Raw genomic sequence first — 16,832 nt, forward strand, 5'->3', positions numbered from 1 at the left:
AATTACCTGGAGCCGAGATTGCAATTCCTACAGCTTCCACACGATGTCACCAGTCTTGTCAATTGCCTAGGCTTTGTTTCTTGGTCAAACGAACAAGAGACAGCCCATTTCCTCCGGTCTCCGACAGGATGTTTTGGAGTAGAAATTTCTGAACATGATTTGAAGACATGGAGCTATTGAATATACATCGCCCCGTGATCAATTTGATAGATTATTAACGTTTACTAATACCTAAAGTTGCATTACAAAAGTATTTCGAAGTGTTTTGTGAAAGTTTATCGTCGACTTTTTTAATAAAAAAAAATGACGTTGCGTTATAAAACTCTGTTTTTTCCTTGGTCACACAGTCTTCATAGATTGATATCTAGGCTGTATATATGGACCGATTTAATCGAGAAAAAAAAGACCCAATAGTGATGTTTATGGGACATCTAGGAGTGCCAACAAAGAAGATCGTCAAAGGTAATGAATGTTTTATATTTTATTTCTGCATTTTGTGTCGCGCCAACTATGCTAATTATTTTGTTTACGTCCCCTGCGGGTCTTTTGGGGTGTTGCATGCTATCAGATAATAGCTTCTCATGCTTTCGCCGAAAAGTATTTTAAAAATCTGACTTGTTGGCTGGATTCACAATGAGTGTAGCTTTAATTCAGTACCCTGCATGTGTGTTTTAATGAACGTTTGAGTTTTAACGAGTGCTATTAGCATTTAGCGTAGCTCATTTGCATTTCCAGATGTCTAGATGGGACGCATGCGTCCCAGGTCGACCCAAGAGGTTTTTAAGAATGTGAAATGTCAGAATAATAGTGGAGAGAATTATTTATTTCAGATTTGATTTCTTTCATCACATCCCCAGTGGGTCAGAAGTTTACATACACTCAATTAGTATTTGGTAGCATTGCCTGTAAATTGTTTCATTTGGGTCAAACATTTCAGGTAGAATTTCACAAGCTTTCCTCAATAAGTTGGGTGAATTTTGGCCCATTCTTCCTGACAGAGCTGGTGTAACTGAGTCAGGTTTGTAGGCCACCTTGCGCGCACACACTTTTTCAATTCTGTCCACAAGTTTTCTATAGCATTGAGGTCAGGGATTGGAGATGGCCACTCCAATACCTTGAGTATGATGCTGCCACCCCCGTGCTTCACAGTTGGGATGGTGTTCTTCGGCTTGCAAGCCTCCCCCTTTTTTCCGCCAAACATAACGATGGTCATTATGGCCAATCAGTTCTATTTTTGTTTCATCAGACCAGAGGACATTTCTCCAAAAAGTACGATCTTTGTCCCCATGTGCAGTTGCAAACCGTAGTCTGGATTTTTTATGGCATTTCTTGAGCAGTGACTTCTTCCTTGCTGAGCGGCCTTTCAGGTTATATCAATATAGGACTTGTTTTACTGTGCAACCCAGGCATCTAAGTATGATTCTCAATCAGAGACAACTAATGACACCTGCCTCTGATTGAGAACCATACTAGGCCGAAACATAGAAATCCCCAAATCATAGAAAATCAAATATCGACTGACCACCCCAACTCACGCCCTGACCATACTAAATGATGAATACAAAACAGGAAATAGGAAATAAAGGTCAGAACGTGACGGTATTTGACAACGTGGTTGGATTAACAATAAATTAAGCTTTTAAATGAATGATGATGATGTATTTTCATGAATATTTAATGTTACAATTTTTGTATTTTGAATTTCACTCTCTGCAATTTCACCGGATGTTGTCGTGGGTGTCCCGCCTGCAGTTCATGCGCCCAAAGAGGTTTGGAATTGTGCGCACAATTGGCCCAACACAGTCCAGGTTAGGGGAGGGTTTGGCTGGGGTAGGCCGTCATTGTAAAATAAGAAGTTGTTCTTAACTGACTTGTCTATTTAAATAAAGTAGCCTACTTGCTACTAAGGTGTCTTACCTTTACATATGAGTTTACATTAGCTTACATGTGCTCTTTGAAACTATATGGAAAAATGTGTTGAATCTTTGAAGTGAAGTGTTAACTTGTTTTAATTGTTAACTTAAAATGATTATAGTGTCAATGTTGATTAAAACCTCTTGATGCACCCATCCCGTTAGCGGGATCATTTTCGTCAACATCCGCAGAATTTTCATGAAATCACAAGTGCAATATAGCAAAACACAGTGTAGCCTATTGTTAATCCACCTGGCGTGTCAGATTTCAAAAAAGCATTTTGGCGAAAGCATACCAAGCGTTTATGTAAGGACATCTCTCTCAGTAGCCAAAACATTACAAACAGCTAGCAGCCAAGTAGATTGGTCACGAAAGTCAGAAAAGCAATAAAATGAATCGCTTACCTTTGATCTTTGGATGTTTTCACTCATGAGACTCCCAGTTACACAATAAATGTTCCTTTTGTTCCATAAAGATTATTTTTATATCCAAAATACTTCCATTTGGTTGGCGCGTTATGTTCAGAAATCCACAGGCTCGAGTGGTCACGACATCGCAGACGAAAATTCCAAATAGTATCCATAAAGTTCGTAGAAATGTGTCAAACGTTTTTTATAATCAATCCTCAGGTTGTGTTTACAATATATAATTGATAATATTTCAACTGGGACTGTAGCTTTTTCAATAGGAGTTAGAGAGAAATGTCTGCTCCAAGCTGTTACGCATGCAAAACGCTGCTGGCACCCAGCCATACAATGACGTGATGTGATCTTTCTCGCTCAAATGTATTTGACTTAGGTGCATGTAAACTTCCGACTTCACTGTATATATAGGGGCAGTACTCAGTTACATCACTTCCTGAAACAGGAGGTAAAAAATGTATAACATAGTTTCACAATATTAACATTCAATGTATCGAAATACATGATCATACACATGGAATGTGATCAACATTTACAGTGATATATGTACACATACAATATTCAATTAGGATTAGAAAAACAAAACACAATTTGGACATATTGAATCTTAGATAGTGCAAATCCAACCCTTCTAGGTAGTGAAATGTTTGGAAGCAGGAGATGATGGGGTTCTTATTTTAAAACATGTACAACTACTACTACCAAATTCAATGCCAGATACTTTTCTCCCAGAAGGTCTGAGTGAAACTTGGGGGTGCCCCTGTGATAATGAAAATGGTTTGCCTAAGACTATCACAACAGTTATATTGTCTGTGCTAAATGTGTTTAAATTGTAAAAGAAAGAGAGAATAGTTGGGCTATAAGAAATAAATGTTATTCAGTGGGGCAAGGCAAAGCAGAGAGATTACACATAAAATACTTTCAATTGCACCCATTTAACTATAGCCTATTATTAGTACAGTATGTTTAAAAAATCATAAATTATCTTTTACATCTTTTAGTTGTTGTTCCAGATTACGTTTTATATATTCATACGTATCCTCAAATAAATGACTGTGAAACTGTTTGTTTATTTAGAAGTGATTGCTACACCCTCCAAAGGGGGCACTTTTGTCATGAATACAAGGTGATGGTGCTCTTTACTTAAATGGCACAAGAGAATTGTTCAGATTGGCACATGATATGACAACCATTTTGTCTTCCTCAGGACTACCTGGACTGAATACTCCTGTCTGGTCGTGCTGCTGACCCAGTTTCAACTGTTCTGCCTGCGGCAATGGAACACTGACCTGTTCACCAGACATGCCACCTTGTCCCGGAACTGCTGTTTTCATCACTCGCGCTCTCTCTCTCTCACATCTCACATCTCTCTCTCTCTCACATCTCTGAATGCTCGGCTATGAAAAGCCAACTGACATTTACTCCTAAGGTGCTGATCTGTTGCACCCTCCATAACCACTGTGATTTATTATTTGAACCTACTGTTCATTATGAACATTTACATTTAAGTCATTTAGCAGACGCTCTTATCCAGAGCGACTTACAAATTGGTGCATTACCTTATGACATCCAGTGGAACAGCCACTTTACAATAGTGCATCTAAATCTTTTAGGGGGGGGTGAGAAGGATTACTTATCCTATCCTAGGTATTCCTTAAAGAGGTGGGGTTTCAGGTGTCTCCGGAAGGTGGTGATTGACTCCGCTGTCCTGGCGTTGTGAGGGAGTTTGTTCCACCATTGGGGGGCCAGAGCAGCGAACAGTTTTGACTGGGCTGAGCGGGAACTGTACTTCAGAGGTGGATGAACTCAGTGCCCTTGTTTGGGTGTAGGGCCTGATCAGAGCCTGGAGGTACTGAGTTGCCGTTCCCCTCACAGCTCCGTACGTTTGAACATCTTGAAGAACAATCAGGCCTTAATGGCCATGTACTCTTATAGTATCCCTCCATCACAGCCAGAAGAGGACTGGCCATCCCCCAGAGCCTGGTTACTCTCTAGGTTTCTTCCACGGTTCCTGCCTTTGTAGTGAGTTTTTCCTAGCCAACGTGCTTCTACATCTGCATTGCTTGCTCTTTGGGTTTTAGGCTGGGTTCTGTATAAGCACTTTGTGACATCTTCTGATATAAAAAATAGCTTTATAAATGCATTTGATTTGATCTGACTTTATTATAAAGAGGTATTTTTATGGTGGAAAAAATTGACTGCACTGGGCTTTTAACTGAGTTACTGGAGGGTATAACATCAACAAGGACGTGAAAACGTAGAACAATTATCTGACGGACAGAAGAGTGAATATGCACACAAATTAAGCAATTATTTTTTAAATAAGTTTATTGATACATTTTAGATTGCAACTCAATTCATAAATACAAACTGTATACAGAAAGTATAATAAATGTAAGATAGTTAACTGACACGTATTCGTGTCAGTTAACACGTATTCGCATTACATATTCACATTGTTACAATTCTGTCTATATCCATTTGTTTTGCATAGAATGTGCGAGGATCTTCATTTACATTCGCAAAAATGTGTTTTAATCGTAATTGAATCTTCTCAAAGAGGACTAAATAAATGTATGTGAACTAAATGAATACATCATACTCGAGCATGGATGACACAGCTATCACTCCTGAAAGCGTTATATCAGATCTGTATCTTAAAATATGAAATAAGCATCCTCTTTTGATTGAACAGAGGACAGGTAACCAAAGTCTCGTTTGAAATGACAAGCTGCAGACTATTTTCAGACACATGAGAGAATGGGCCCTAATGTCAAACCCAAAGCATGGTACGAAGTGATTATTTTTTGATTGTGAGTGTCATTTTGTCCTCATGCCCTCATCAACATTTTGTGCTCCTTTCACATGTAATGCTGTTCAATATCGCCTCAAGACGTGACGTAACACATCTTTGTTAAGCTAAGAACTAAAACAAATTAAATTACACAAAAATGCACTTAACACTCAGCTCAGAAAAATTGTTCAACTAAATATCTCAGAAACATGCAAAATATGTTATTCAATCAATTAGTGTTTACAGCCATTTTAACGAATTAAAGATTCATAAAACATAATTTTGCAAATTAGAATATAATAAATATGGCATTCAATGTCCTGATTCTAGCTCATTAGATCTCGTTCAATTGGAGAGGTGTGAGAGACAACACATAGCTAACGTTTAGAACACCCCAAAAATGTGTAAAATGGTAGCTCTGATATATATCATTCTGTGTCTTGAGCCACTGGCGGTTAGCCTATTGAATATATATAATTATATCCCCATCATAACAGAGAAACTATGTATGTTTGAAGACGTCTGTCACTCTCAGTCTATAAGAGTACCACTGCCAGACAGACACTAGGAACGTTTCAACTTCCAGGTTTATTCAGCAATGTCGCAAAAAATGTAGAAATTGAGATGATGGAAATGGCAGATATAGGATACATTTTCTAAAGATTGACACATTTTTATCCGTTCGACAGGGGTGTATTTTACTTTGTCTAACTTTCTTTATTGGAAAAACTATGATGGAAACTGTATTTTTTTCAAATAAATTATGATTTACAGGACAAGGATTGTCCTGACTTCCAAGAATGCCTGAATTACTTTGCCTTGCTTTTCTGGTTGGCTGGCAAGTATCAACATCCAATTATTTCCGATCTACAGGAGTGCAAGTTTCACCATGGCACGGCCCGTGGAGATACGTTGGCACATGAGAATTTTTTATTCGAATATGGAAAATATTAGTCAATTATTGCATTCTATCCATGCTGGCTTTTGCGGGCAACCTGAGAAATAAAGCAAATAGGTGGAAGGGCATACAGGCTGTCGCCAATTTCTTAATGCACAATTTTCCTAAATGGGTAATGGAAACAACTTTTTTTTAAAGAAAGTTAAATAGAAATGCACCCCAGCAGACAATTGTCACTTTCTAAATGTTGACCAAAAATCACTGGACCAGTTAAAGGAAACATACTGTAGCTATTGTCAAATGATGGACCCTTATGAGACTTTTGAGTTTGCTTTTCTGCTATAGTTGCAGGGAAATTCTCACAAAACATGTAAAGGGTCTTAGATAATCCTTCTGAAGCTAAGTGTGAACTGTGTTGATCAAGCACTTTTGGAAAATCTGATTCTAAAGTCCCCCATCCCCCATCCTTTATCTTCTTTCAGTAGGCCAGAAGACAGACTTGAACGAAGGCAATGATTAACAGTGTCTCTCATTAGAATAATTCTACAGGAAGTGCTCCATAATAGTGGTTATTCATTTGTGTACCCAGAAGCACTGTCATTGATCAGTATTTATTTTAGAGCAGTGTTTCCCAACTCCAGTCCTCAAGTACACCCAACAGCACACATTTTTGTTGTAACCCTGGACATGGACACCTGATTCAACTTGTCAACAAGCCCTCAATGAGTTGAATCAGGTGAGTTTGTTGGGGCACTCGAGGACTGGGGTTTGGAAACGCTGTTTTATAATTACAAACAGAGACAATCTAATAACTGGAGTCAGAATGACATGTATGTGCAGTGGACAGGAGAGTAGTCGAGGACTAGGGCCGCTTTTAATGTTTTGCAATCCTTAGTCTGTTATTGGGGTTGTGGCAGAGGCAACCAGTGACCGGGCACTTAGCAAATACTTGCTAATGAGGCTCACGGCAGCCATTTGCCCAGTTCGTAACCAATCAAAACACACATCAAACACTCTGGATAGTCTGTCTCACTATAATGAGGAGGAAAAGGGGAGTTAAACTTAATTTGAGTGGTGTTGATACAGTCCTCTGATCTAGTCAATTAGCACTGGACACACTCATGTTTGTACGCTTTGTGTGTGTCTGTGTCATAACTTTTCTATGGTGCAGAACACTGAAATATAAGAATGCTGTTGTTTGGGTCAACTGATCTGCTTTTCAGACAACAATAACTGTATAAAACAGACCAAATTCAATATGCCTGGGGAAATGCTTCAGTCATCTTGACATTTAGTTTATTATATACTATCAGCAATACTCAGTGGCATTTTACAGTGTGTGCGTCTGAAATCTAAATTAATAAAAGGCTTTTATGTGGAGAAAAAAAATACATTTTACAGAGCCAATACAAAACGTAACATCTCTTGAATATACAGTAGCACAACATTGACAGAGCTGTAAAAACCCAGCTGTAAAAAAACCTTCTGAAGACTGTATTGCTTTCCTCAGCAGGGATGCTGCACTTATAACGAGTGGTCTCAGCTGAGGCAAACAGCCCCATTGAAATGGAGTAAAGGAAGAGGACGTCGATGCAAGGCAAAGTGGACTTGAGTACATCCATTTTCTCTCTAATAAACTTGAACACAGACACTGTTCACTTCAGATTGCTTCAGGAGGATTGCAGTGTATGGGAGCTAAGGACAAGTACTCAATGAGTACTGTACAAGATGACTATGTATCAAGTCATAGTAAGGGCCCCTCCACTTTTTGGTTTGTGTGTCGGTTACTCTGAGCATCATTGAACAAGTAGAGCCAAATACACAGTCGATAAAAGGCAAAAAAAAAAAAGAAGCTTTTAGTAGAACAAATTCCACACAACACACGAGGAATGCAAAGATCTCACCCCCAACTGCCAAACAAAATGGGCTAGGATTCATATGTACTATTGAGCTCAGCATGTGAGAAGTTCACACAAAGAAGAGGACCAAAATAACGAAAAAGCAATATCACTTCTCCCAAAAGGCAAACATTGTACACTATACATGCGTACCTGTAGAATATCAAGATCTTTACTTATTCAATCTTTTTTTTATTTTTTACAAAAACACATGATATTATAAAAGCTTGAATTTGCAAAAGAGCATATTCTCCATTTATCGAGGATATGTCCTTGACACACACAGATGTGATTGTGTGTTTACCAATATGTTGGCCCAAATATTATTGTCAAAGGGATTAAACCACTGAAAAAATATGAGAAAAGGAGAGGGAGAAAGAGGGTGTGGGTGCATGCAGTTGGGTGAATCAGATATCTTTGCATTCCCATCCTCTACACACAAAGCGGATTTAACCGAAAGGAAAAATCGAATGTACTCATTAACAAAAGAAAGTCTGTGTGATGTGCTTCTCCTTGCCACAAGTGCATTGATATAAGGCACAGGCACAATTTCCCCTCTTTGAACAGAGTGGGTCACAATGGTTCAGTCCCAGTACGAGGAAATGGTAGGGTGATCACCTATGAAGACCATCACATCTCCATCAAATCAAATCAAAGTTTATTGGTCGCATACACAGATTTGCAGATATGCTCTCTATGGTATTTATGGTATATTTACAGTATATACTCTGGTATATAATGAGATATACTCAATGTTTACCATAATGTTCCCTTAGCTGTGTGGGTTAAAAATCTGTGCTGCTGTTGTTCTCTTCATTATTCTATAAAGTCGACATTTACGTGAATTGACATGATATGCAAGTGTTACCAAGCTTGACACATTCACAATCAAAATCATTCACAAAAGAAAATGCCATTGACACACACTTCATGTTTCAAAACAAGAGACAATATTTGTTAGAACTGCTAACAAACTGGAAAAAATGTATCATAGAACAAAATAGCAATGAGCCTTCTATCACCACATGTGTGGTAGATCACTTCAAGCAAAGAGTGTAAAATGGCAGGATATTGCAGGGTTTCTAAATGTGGGTGATCACCCTAGTGATTCTGGTACTGAAATTGTCTTCAGGACAGCGAACATAACATTGTCACTCTGAGTGTCTCTTTGTAAATCGCAGGAGAATCCCTCTCAGTTTCTGCCAGAGGGTTGTTAGGAGGGACAGAACACTTTGTGTGTGTGTGTGTGTGTGTGTGTGTGTGTGTGTGTGTGTGTGTGTGTGTGTGTGTGTGTGTGTGTGTGTGTGTGTGTGTGTGTGTGTGTGTGTGTGTGTGTGTGTGTGTGTGTGTGTGTGTGTGTCTGTGTATGCGTCTCTCTGTGTGTGCGTGTGTCTCTGTGTATGTGTCTCTCTCTCTCTCTGTGTGTGTGTGTGTGTGTGTGTGTGTGTGTGTGTGTGTGTGTGTGTGTGTGTGTGTGTGTGTGTGTGTGTGTGTGTGTGTGTGTGTGTGTGTGTGTGTGTGTGTGTGTGTGTGTGTGTGTGTGTGTTGTGTTTGATAACAATGTGTGTCGGTATGATCTATATGTGTATGTGTTTCAGCGTGTGTACGTGTGTTTCAATGTGTGTGTGTGTGTTTCAGTATACATGTATGTGTGTGTATGTTTCAGTGCTTGTGTGTGTGCGTGCAAATGTTTCTGTGTGTGTGTGTGTTTGTGTGTGTGTGCATATTTTTTGTGTGTGTATGTGTTCTAGAGGCAGACGTTGTTGCTGATCTGGCAGGTGGAGCCTTTCCCGGCCTGTGAGAGGAAGAGTTTTCCATTGGGACAGACGCACACCTCATAGACAGTTTGTCTGGAGGTGGTCCCCGATGGAGAGGCCTTGCCCTCCGGCAGACGCAGCAGCCTGATCCTCCGTGCGTCCAGATTGATCTGACCAAGAGGAGACAAGGGAAGATAAAGGCAGAGGGATTTTTATTTACTTACAGTATGTGTAGGTGGGTAGGTTGCTGAGTTAGTGAGAAAGAGTAGAGAGAGAGAGAGAGCGAGAGAGCATGAGAGAGAGAACTGTGTGTGTGACTCCACCAATGTATTTGTTCACAAATCACCAAGTATAGCCTCCTCTACCTAACAACAAGACAATTATAATGAGCTTGAGATGATAGATCACTCAAAGCACTGTTGACAATATACTGTAGATCTGTTTGGTTTGCATGATCTGTTCATTGTAGAAAACAAAACACAACTCTAAATTTTGCTAAAGGCATCTCTGCCATGCTTCTGGGCTGAAGAAAAGTGGCTATCGGCTAACAAAGCCATTACAGGCAATAACCTCTTAACGGTCACACACCTAACTCATCTTTGAGCGCTCCTTCATGATTTAAGATTAACAAATCTATACCCAGGCGTTTAAGCTACACTCTTAGCACCTTTTCTTCTATCTCAAACCTAAAAGGGTTCTTCGGCTGACCCCATAGGAGAACCCTTTGAAGAACCATTTTTGGGTCCACATAGAACCCTTTTGGTTCAAGGTAGAACCCTTATGGGTTCCATGTATAACATGGAACCCAAAAGGGTTCTACCTGGAACCAAAAAGGTTATCCTATGGGGACAGCTGAAAAAAAACATTTTGGAACCCTTTTTCCTAAGAGTGTACCTTTCAATTCCAGCAATAACTTCTAACTTTAATTTGACATTACCATTTGAAATCGTATTTCTTCTCTTCCACCCAACTTTACCATCCACCCAGTCTAAATCCCATCTCTCTAACCCCCCTCGCCCTCCCGGGACTGGGCTTGTATATTTGCCCGACCGGGAGTGGAACTGCTCCATATATAAAAAGGTAAAAGGAGTCATTATCAGGCGCCTGGGGGAAGCATTCCCATCAAATGACCTGAAACACTTAAGCAGGGAGTCTCAGCTGACTTCTCCACACATCTGCTATTGAGCAAATCTCTGCAGTGAGAGAAAGGTTGGGGGATGGGCAGGTCTCTAATAGGCAAACCTCACCACTAATTGTGGTTGGAAGTGTCAAGGGGCTCCTAGAGAGCGAGAGCTGTCTGTGAGGTGTCTGTCCACACATCAGGCAGGTGACACATGGACAGTTGGAAGGCTTCTCAAATGGAGTGTGAGTGCAGAGACCTCACAGACAGATATAGCAAAGCACTAAAATGTCTGATATAAGTCACATCAAGTCCATAAAATGGAGAGGGGCCTCTGTTTATGTGTTATATCATCTAGTCACATGATTCTATTAAGTCTTCTTATTAAACTTCGGAACAAGGGGAACAATAGGACAAATTAAGTTTTACCCTCATTCACATTTTCCTCACATCATAACATTGACAGACAGATATACAGATGTAGAGTATACACAGTGTGAGAACTCTTAATGCAGCTTTACTTCCTTCCTGACCTCCTTCCTTCATGACATCAGTGATGAACTGATCTGATATAACTTGAAAATGAAAGCTATCGAGTGAAATCCTTTAGATCAGTGACTACTTTAAGGGAGGAGGATGGAAAGATGAAAAGATAAAAGTTGGGAAAATGGGTCCCCTACCTCTCCGTCTTTGGACTCCAGGCGTAGGTCACTTCTACACGTGGCCTGGATGTCCCCTGCCTCTGCTAGGATCTGGATTCCTTTAGGGGCCTCCATGTACAGAGACCGCGTGGGAGACTCCAGCCTGGAAGAGAGAGAAGAGACAATTCCAACAATGACAATATATAGTAAATAATATCCAAGATAGAGCCTGGGAGAAAACAGAAAAAATGATGCCCCTTGGTAGCTACGACTGCTGTTACTGAAACACATGACACACAAACAGAAAAACAAACAGCAAGTGAAAGTGTCAGGTGTACTCACTACATCAGGACTTTTGCTAATCGTTTTTCTTCATACAATAACATGTGTCTGTTGTTCATAGTATAACGGGCTTCCATTGTCCCAGGATCTCATATCAGAGTATAACTTCTGGGGAGTGTTGTTATTCCTCAGTCAGTGAATGGAGATATGAACCAGAGCCTGGAACGAAGATATGGAGACAGTAGACAGTAATCTAAGATAAGAGGTTGTGGCTGCAGGTGAAGTTTTTCTCTGGCCCCTGCCAGCCTCAGCCGCTGCCCAACAAGGAAATGAAGTATCGATCACATGGCCAAACAAACAACTAGCAGCATTTATATTCCAATAAGTAGCTGTCTTCTTTATTCATATTAAACGGGTTTGGTTGACCTTACTTAAACATTTAAATAATGAAGGGGAGGGAGAAGAATGCTAGATGAAGGATCTTGAATTATATCAAATGTCCCTTACATATTGCTGTGATATTACTTGACTATATTCTAGTATTGTATTATTATGTTATATACTGTATCATATTATTATATTTTATAAACTGGGTGGTTCGTGCCCTGAATACTGATTGGCTGACAGCCATGGTATATCAGACCGTATACCACATATATGACAAAACGTTTATTTTTACTGCTCTAATTATGTTGGTAACCAGTTTATAATAGCAATAAGGCACCTCGGGAGTCTGTGATATATGGCCAATATACCACAGCTAAGGGCTGTATCCAGGCACTCCGCGATGTGTCGTGCATAAGACCAGCCCATAGCTGTGGTATTTTGGCCATATACCACACCTCCTCGGGCCTTATTGCTTAAATATATCATATTATAATATTCTAGGCTATTACTGCCATCTGACTTGTTAACATTGGAAAAAAGAGGACAGAAAAGACAACAAAGGGGCCTGGGTTATTATTATAAGAACATAATGGCCACCGAATGCTGTGCAATGACACTGGGAAATCAATAAAGCTTATAAGATTCAGGCAGTCGGAAATAATGTGGGCAGGATGTCAAAACAGGCTACATATCTAGCGACTGAGACACAACCCTAAATTACACCTCAGGTGTTAAATGAGAGGCCATGTAACTGTTATCACACTGCAATCTCTGCAATCGTCAGCCATTGAGAGAAAAAAACGCAATTTTTATACCTAGTGCTAATATGCTTCTTTTGACCATTGACTTATGGCATCAATGTGTCTTAAAGTAAACTAATATATATGTACATATTTTAAATATATCAAGTAACTTGCATACAGGGAGGGACCAGGAAGTTCTGTCAGCATGGATGGAAAAGAGACACATTTTAATATCATGTCTAGACACGTCTGAAAAGATGGGCACAATCAGAATATGGACAAGATCAGGACAAAGGACGCATGTTAGAACCAGCTATAAATGGGTCTTAAGTTGTACACTGATATGAAGATGAATGAAGAACGGATATGTTGTATTTAACATTAAGTAGATGTGTTTAACATCTAGGAGATGTTCACCATCTAAGAATGTAATTGGAAATATCAAACATTTTCCCCTTGAATCAAAGCACAGATGATTGGTGGGATGTGTGGTTATTTTCATCACTTGACTCTTCCATTTTTTGTCTCTCCCCTGCACAATCCTATTCAAGGATTTCATTAATGGACAAAGTGTTCCTTCATCAAATGCCCATATAAGCCTGGCTGTCACATTGCTAGTGAATGAGTGAAGGTTATATACAAACACTCATATTGATCCTGTAGTTGTGTTCCAAATGACCATTTACCTAGCACAAGCATGTTAGTTACTGTAACATACAGTGCATTTGGAAAATATTCAGACGCCTTGACTTTTTCCACATTTTGTTACGTTACAGACTTATTCTAAAAGTTATAGGGAAAAAGTCCTCATCAATCTACACACAATACCCCATAATGACAAAGAGAAAACAGGTTTTAGAATTTTTGTTAAAAAAATATATAAATATGTATATACAGCTCAGGAAAAAATGAAGAGACCACTGCAAAAATATCATTTTCTCTGGTTTTACTATTTATAGATATGTTTTTGAGTCAAATTAAAAATGTTGTTTTATTCTATAAAACTAATGACAACATTTCTCCCAAATTCCAAATAAAAATATTGCATTTATTTGCAGAAAATGGCAACTGGTCAAAATAACCAAAAGGATGCAGTGTTGTCAGACCTAGAATAATGCAAAGAAAATAAGTTCATATTGAGAAATCGGGGAGAAGGGCCTTCGTCAGTGAGGTGACCATGAACCCAAATGGTCACTCTGACAGAGCTCCAGAGTTCCTCTGTGGAGATGGGAGAACCTCCCAGAAGTACAACCATCTCTGCAGCACTCCACCAATCAAGCCTTTATGGTAGAGTGGCCAGACGGAAGCCACTCCTCAGTAAAAGGTACATGACAGCCCGCTTGGAGTTTGCCAAAAGGCACCTAAAGGACTCTCAGACCATGAGAAACAAGATTCTCTGGTCTGATGAAACCAAGATTGAACTATTTGGCCTTAAGGCCAAGCCTCACGTCTGGAGGAAACCTGGCACCATCCCTACGGTGAAGCATGGTGGTGGCAGCATCATGCTGTGTGGATGTTTTTCAGCGGCAGGTACTGAGAGACTAGTCAGGATCAAGGGAAAGATGAACGGAGATCCTTGAAAACCTGCTCCAGAGAACTCGGGACCTCAGACTGGGGTGAATATTTACCTTCCAACAAGACAACGATCCTAAGCACACAGCCTGGACAATACAGGAGTGGCTTTCGGGACAAGTCTCTGAATGTCCTTAACTGGCTCAGCCAGAGCCTGGACTTGAACCCAATCAAACATCTCTGGAGAGACCTGAAGAATATATGTGCAGCAACGGTTCCCATCCAACCTGACAGAGCTTGAGAGGATAACTTGTAGCATCATACCCAAGAAGACTCGAGGCTGTAATCACTGTCAAAGGTGTTTCAACAAAGTACTGAGTAAAGGATAGCTTGTAGCATCATACCCAAGTAAGACTCGAGGCTGTAATCACTGTCAAAGGTGTTTCAACAAAGTACTGAGTAAAGGATAGCTTGTAGCATCATACCCAAGAAGAATCGAGGCTGTAATCACTGTCAAAGGTGTTTCAACAAAATACTGAGTAAAGGATAGCTTGTAGCATCATACCCAAGAAGAATCGAGGCTGTAATCACTGTCAAAGGTGTTTCAACAAAGTACTGAGTAAAGGATAGCTTGTAGCATCATACCCAAGAAGACTCAAGGCTGTAATCACTGCCAAAGGTGTTTCAACAAAGTACTGAGTAAAGGGAATAGAAATTTGCAAACATTTCTATGTTTTTGCTTTGACATTGTGACGTATTGTGTGTAGATTGATGAGGAAAAGTTTTTTTTAAATCAATTTTAGAGTAAAGCTGTGACGGAACAAAATGTGAAAAAAGTCACTGGATCTGAATACTAACCGAATGCACTGTAAGTGCAATTAAATTGTACCAACCAGGGAGTTTGCATGTGGACATAATGTCCACTCTTTGACAGAAAACATAGCTAAGTGTGTCTGCTAAAACTTAGATTAACAGAATAACGCTGTGATGGTACACCATGTCCTTTCAAAGAGGATCAACACAACATGACACTACTTTGTTTGGAGTTTGACGTCAGTGTAGGAGGATGAGCAAGATCGTCAGACTATCTCTACTGAAGGAGAAAACATTTCATGTTGGGTTTAGCTGCCATATTGTGATCGGAAAATAGTCGAAACAAAAATAACTATGCCATCATTGGTTAGATTTAGAAAAAAGGAATTTCAAAAAGCATTTATTGTTATGAAAATCAAAGCCACTCCCATGCATTAATCTTATAGCCCAAAGTGCTCTTCCTCTTTGAAAAGCCAATGATTGTGAGCCTCAGCCTGGCTGTCTATCTGTATTCAGGGTCGGGGGTGTGCTGTGTGCCTCAGATGCTTCTGGAGGGAAAATAAAACAGATTACAAGACACAACGTTACAGCAACAGCATCCTTGGCATTGTCTCAGGATCACAGAGAGTCAACTAATCAGATGCTTGACCAAGAAATTAAGGTTGTGTTGGGAATAATGGAAGAGGCCAAGGTAGACGTGATGTGCATCTCCTGGTGCACTGTTCAATTATGTATCTATATAAACATACATGTTTTGAAAACAATCTGTTTTTGCCATTGTGTTTGAGAGTGTGAGCTGGAAAGGGGGCTGGAAAGTGAGCTGCGTTCAGGGGATCTACGTGTTTGAGAGTGTGAGTTGGATGCAGATGTTACAGGCGACAGTTGCTATCTATTTGAGTACTGTGGTTGGTTCCCTAAAACTCTGGGGAGGGTTTAGCGAAGGATCAATTACTCTGATAAATATATACTTTAAAAAGGTGGTTTGTCTGACAGGTCTGGGGCTTATTGTAGTGTGGATGGGAGTGCTGACCCCATTGGGTCAGCACTCACAACTACAGTCACAGCATTTGTTTTAATGATTACAAATTACCTCCAAAACTCTGCTCAAAGGTAAAACAGTTATAGCGGTCAAACAATAAATCTGGATAAAGGGCGGCTCCGTTTTCAAAGAAAGCCATTTATGGCTTAATGTCACATTACTTCCTGAGAGCACATTCCATGTTCAAGGAGTTATTGTGGTGCTTTTTTGCTCTCAGGCTAGGCGTCATATTGTTTTGTTTGTATCTGTGTAGAGAACGGGTCAGGACATCTGTCAAATAGTCCTGACCTCCTTTCTACTGCCATAAGTGAGAAATGCATTCAGTAGAAGGACATGTCCTATGGATGACACATTAACATCAACCATAGACATATGATGATGGTTATTGGTCAAATTCTATAACATTTGCAGGGATTGGGAGAATATCACACTCAAAATAGAACATGGTGGGATCCTGAATTCTTACCTGCCAAGGATTCCAACACATTACGTAAAGATTAGATTTGTACTCATGCTCCACTGTGCTCACCCCTCTTTCTAATGTAATTGGATAGTTTCGGCCATATCTCATTTTCAATTGCCCATTTGTCATAAAATAATGCATAAATAGAA

General features: G+C 39.8%; 1 protein-coding gene across 3 annotated transcripts in view; it reads right to left on the bottom strand.

Moving 5' to 3' along the window:
• Positions 1-9,478: 9,478 nt before the first annotated feature.
• The window catches only part of LOC118391136 (delta-sarcoglycan-like), a 284,512-nt gene continuing 277,158 nt past the window's right edge, over positions 9,479-16,832 (bottom strand). For all 3 annotated transcript variants that reach the window (XM_035782189.2, XM_035782190.2, XM_035782187.2), the window contains exons 7-8: positions 11,484-11,607; positions 9,479-9,853 (exon numbers count right to left, since the gene is read on the bottom strand). In XM_035782189.2, the coding sequence (XP_035638082.1) occupies positions 9,674-9,853; positions 11,484-11,607 (304 nt within the window). In that variant the 3' untranslated portion in view covers positions 9,479-9,673. The remainder of the gene's footprint in view (positions 9,854-11,483; positions 11,608-16,832) is intronic.

This window comes from Oncorhynchus keta, chromosome 12 (assembly GCF_023373465.1).
Source record: "Oncorhynchus keta strain PuntledgeMale-10-30-2019 chromosome 12, Oket_V2, whole genome shotgun sequence".
NCBI lineage: Eukaryota > Metazoa > Chordata > Actinopteri > Salmoniformes > Salmonidae > Oncorhynchus > Oncorhynchus keta.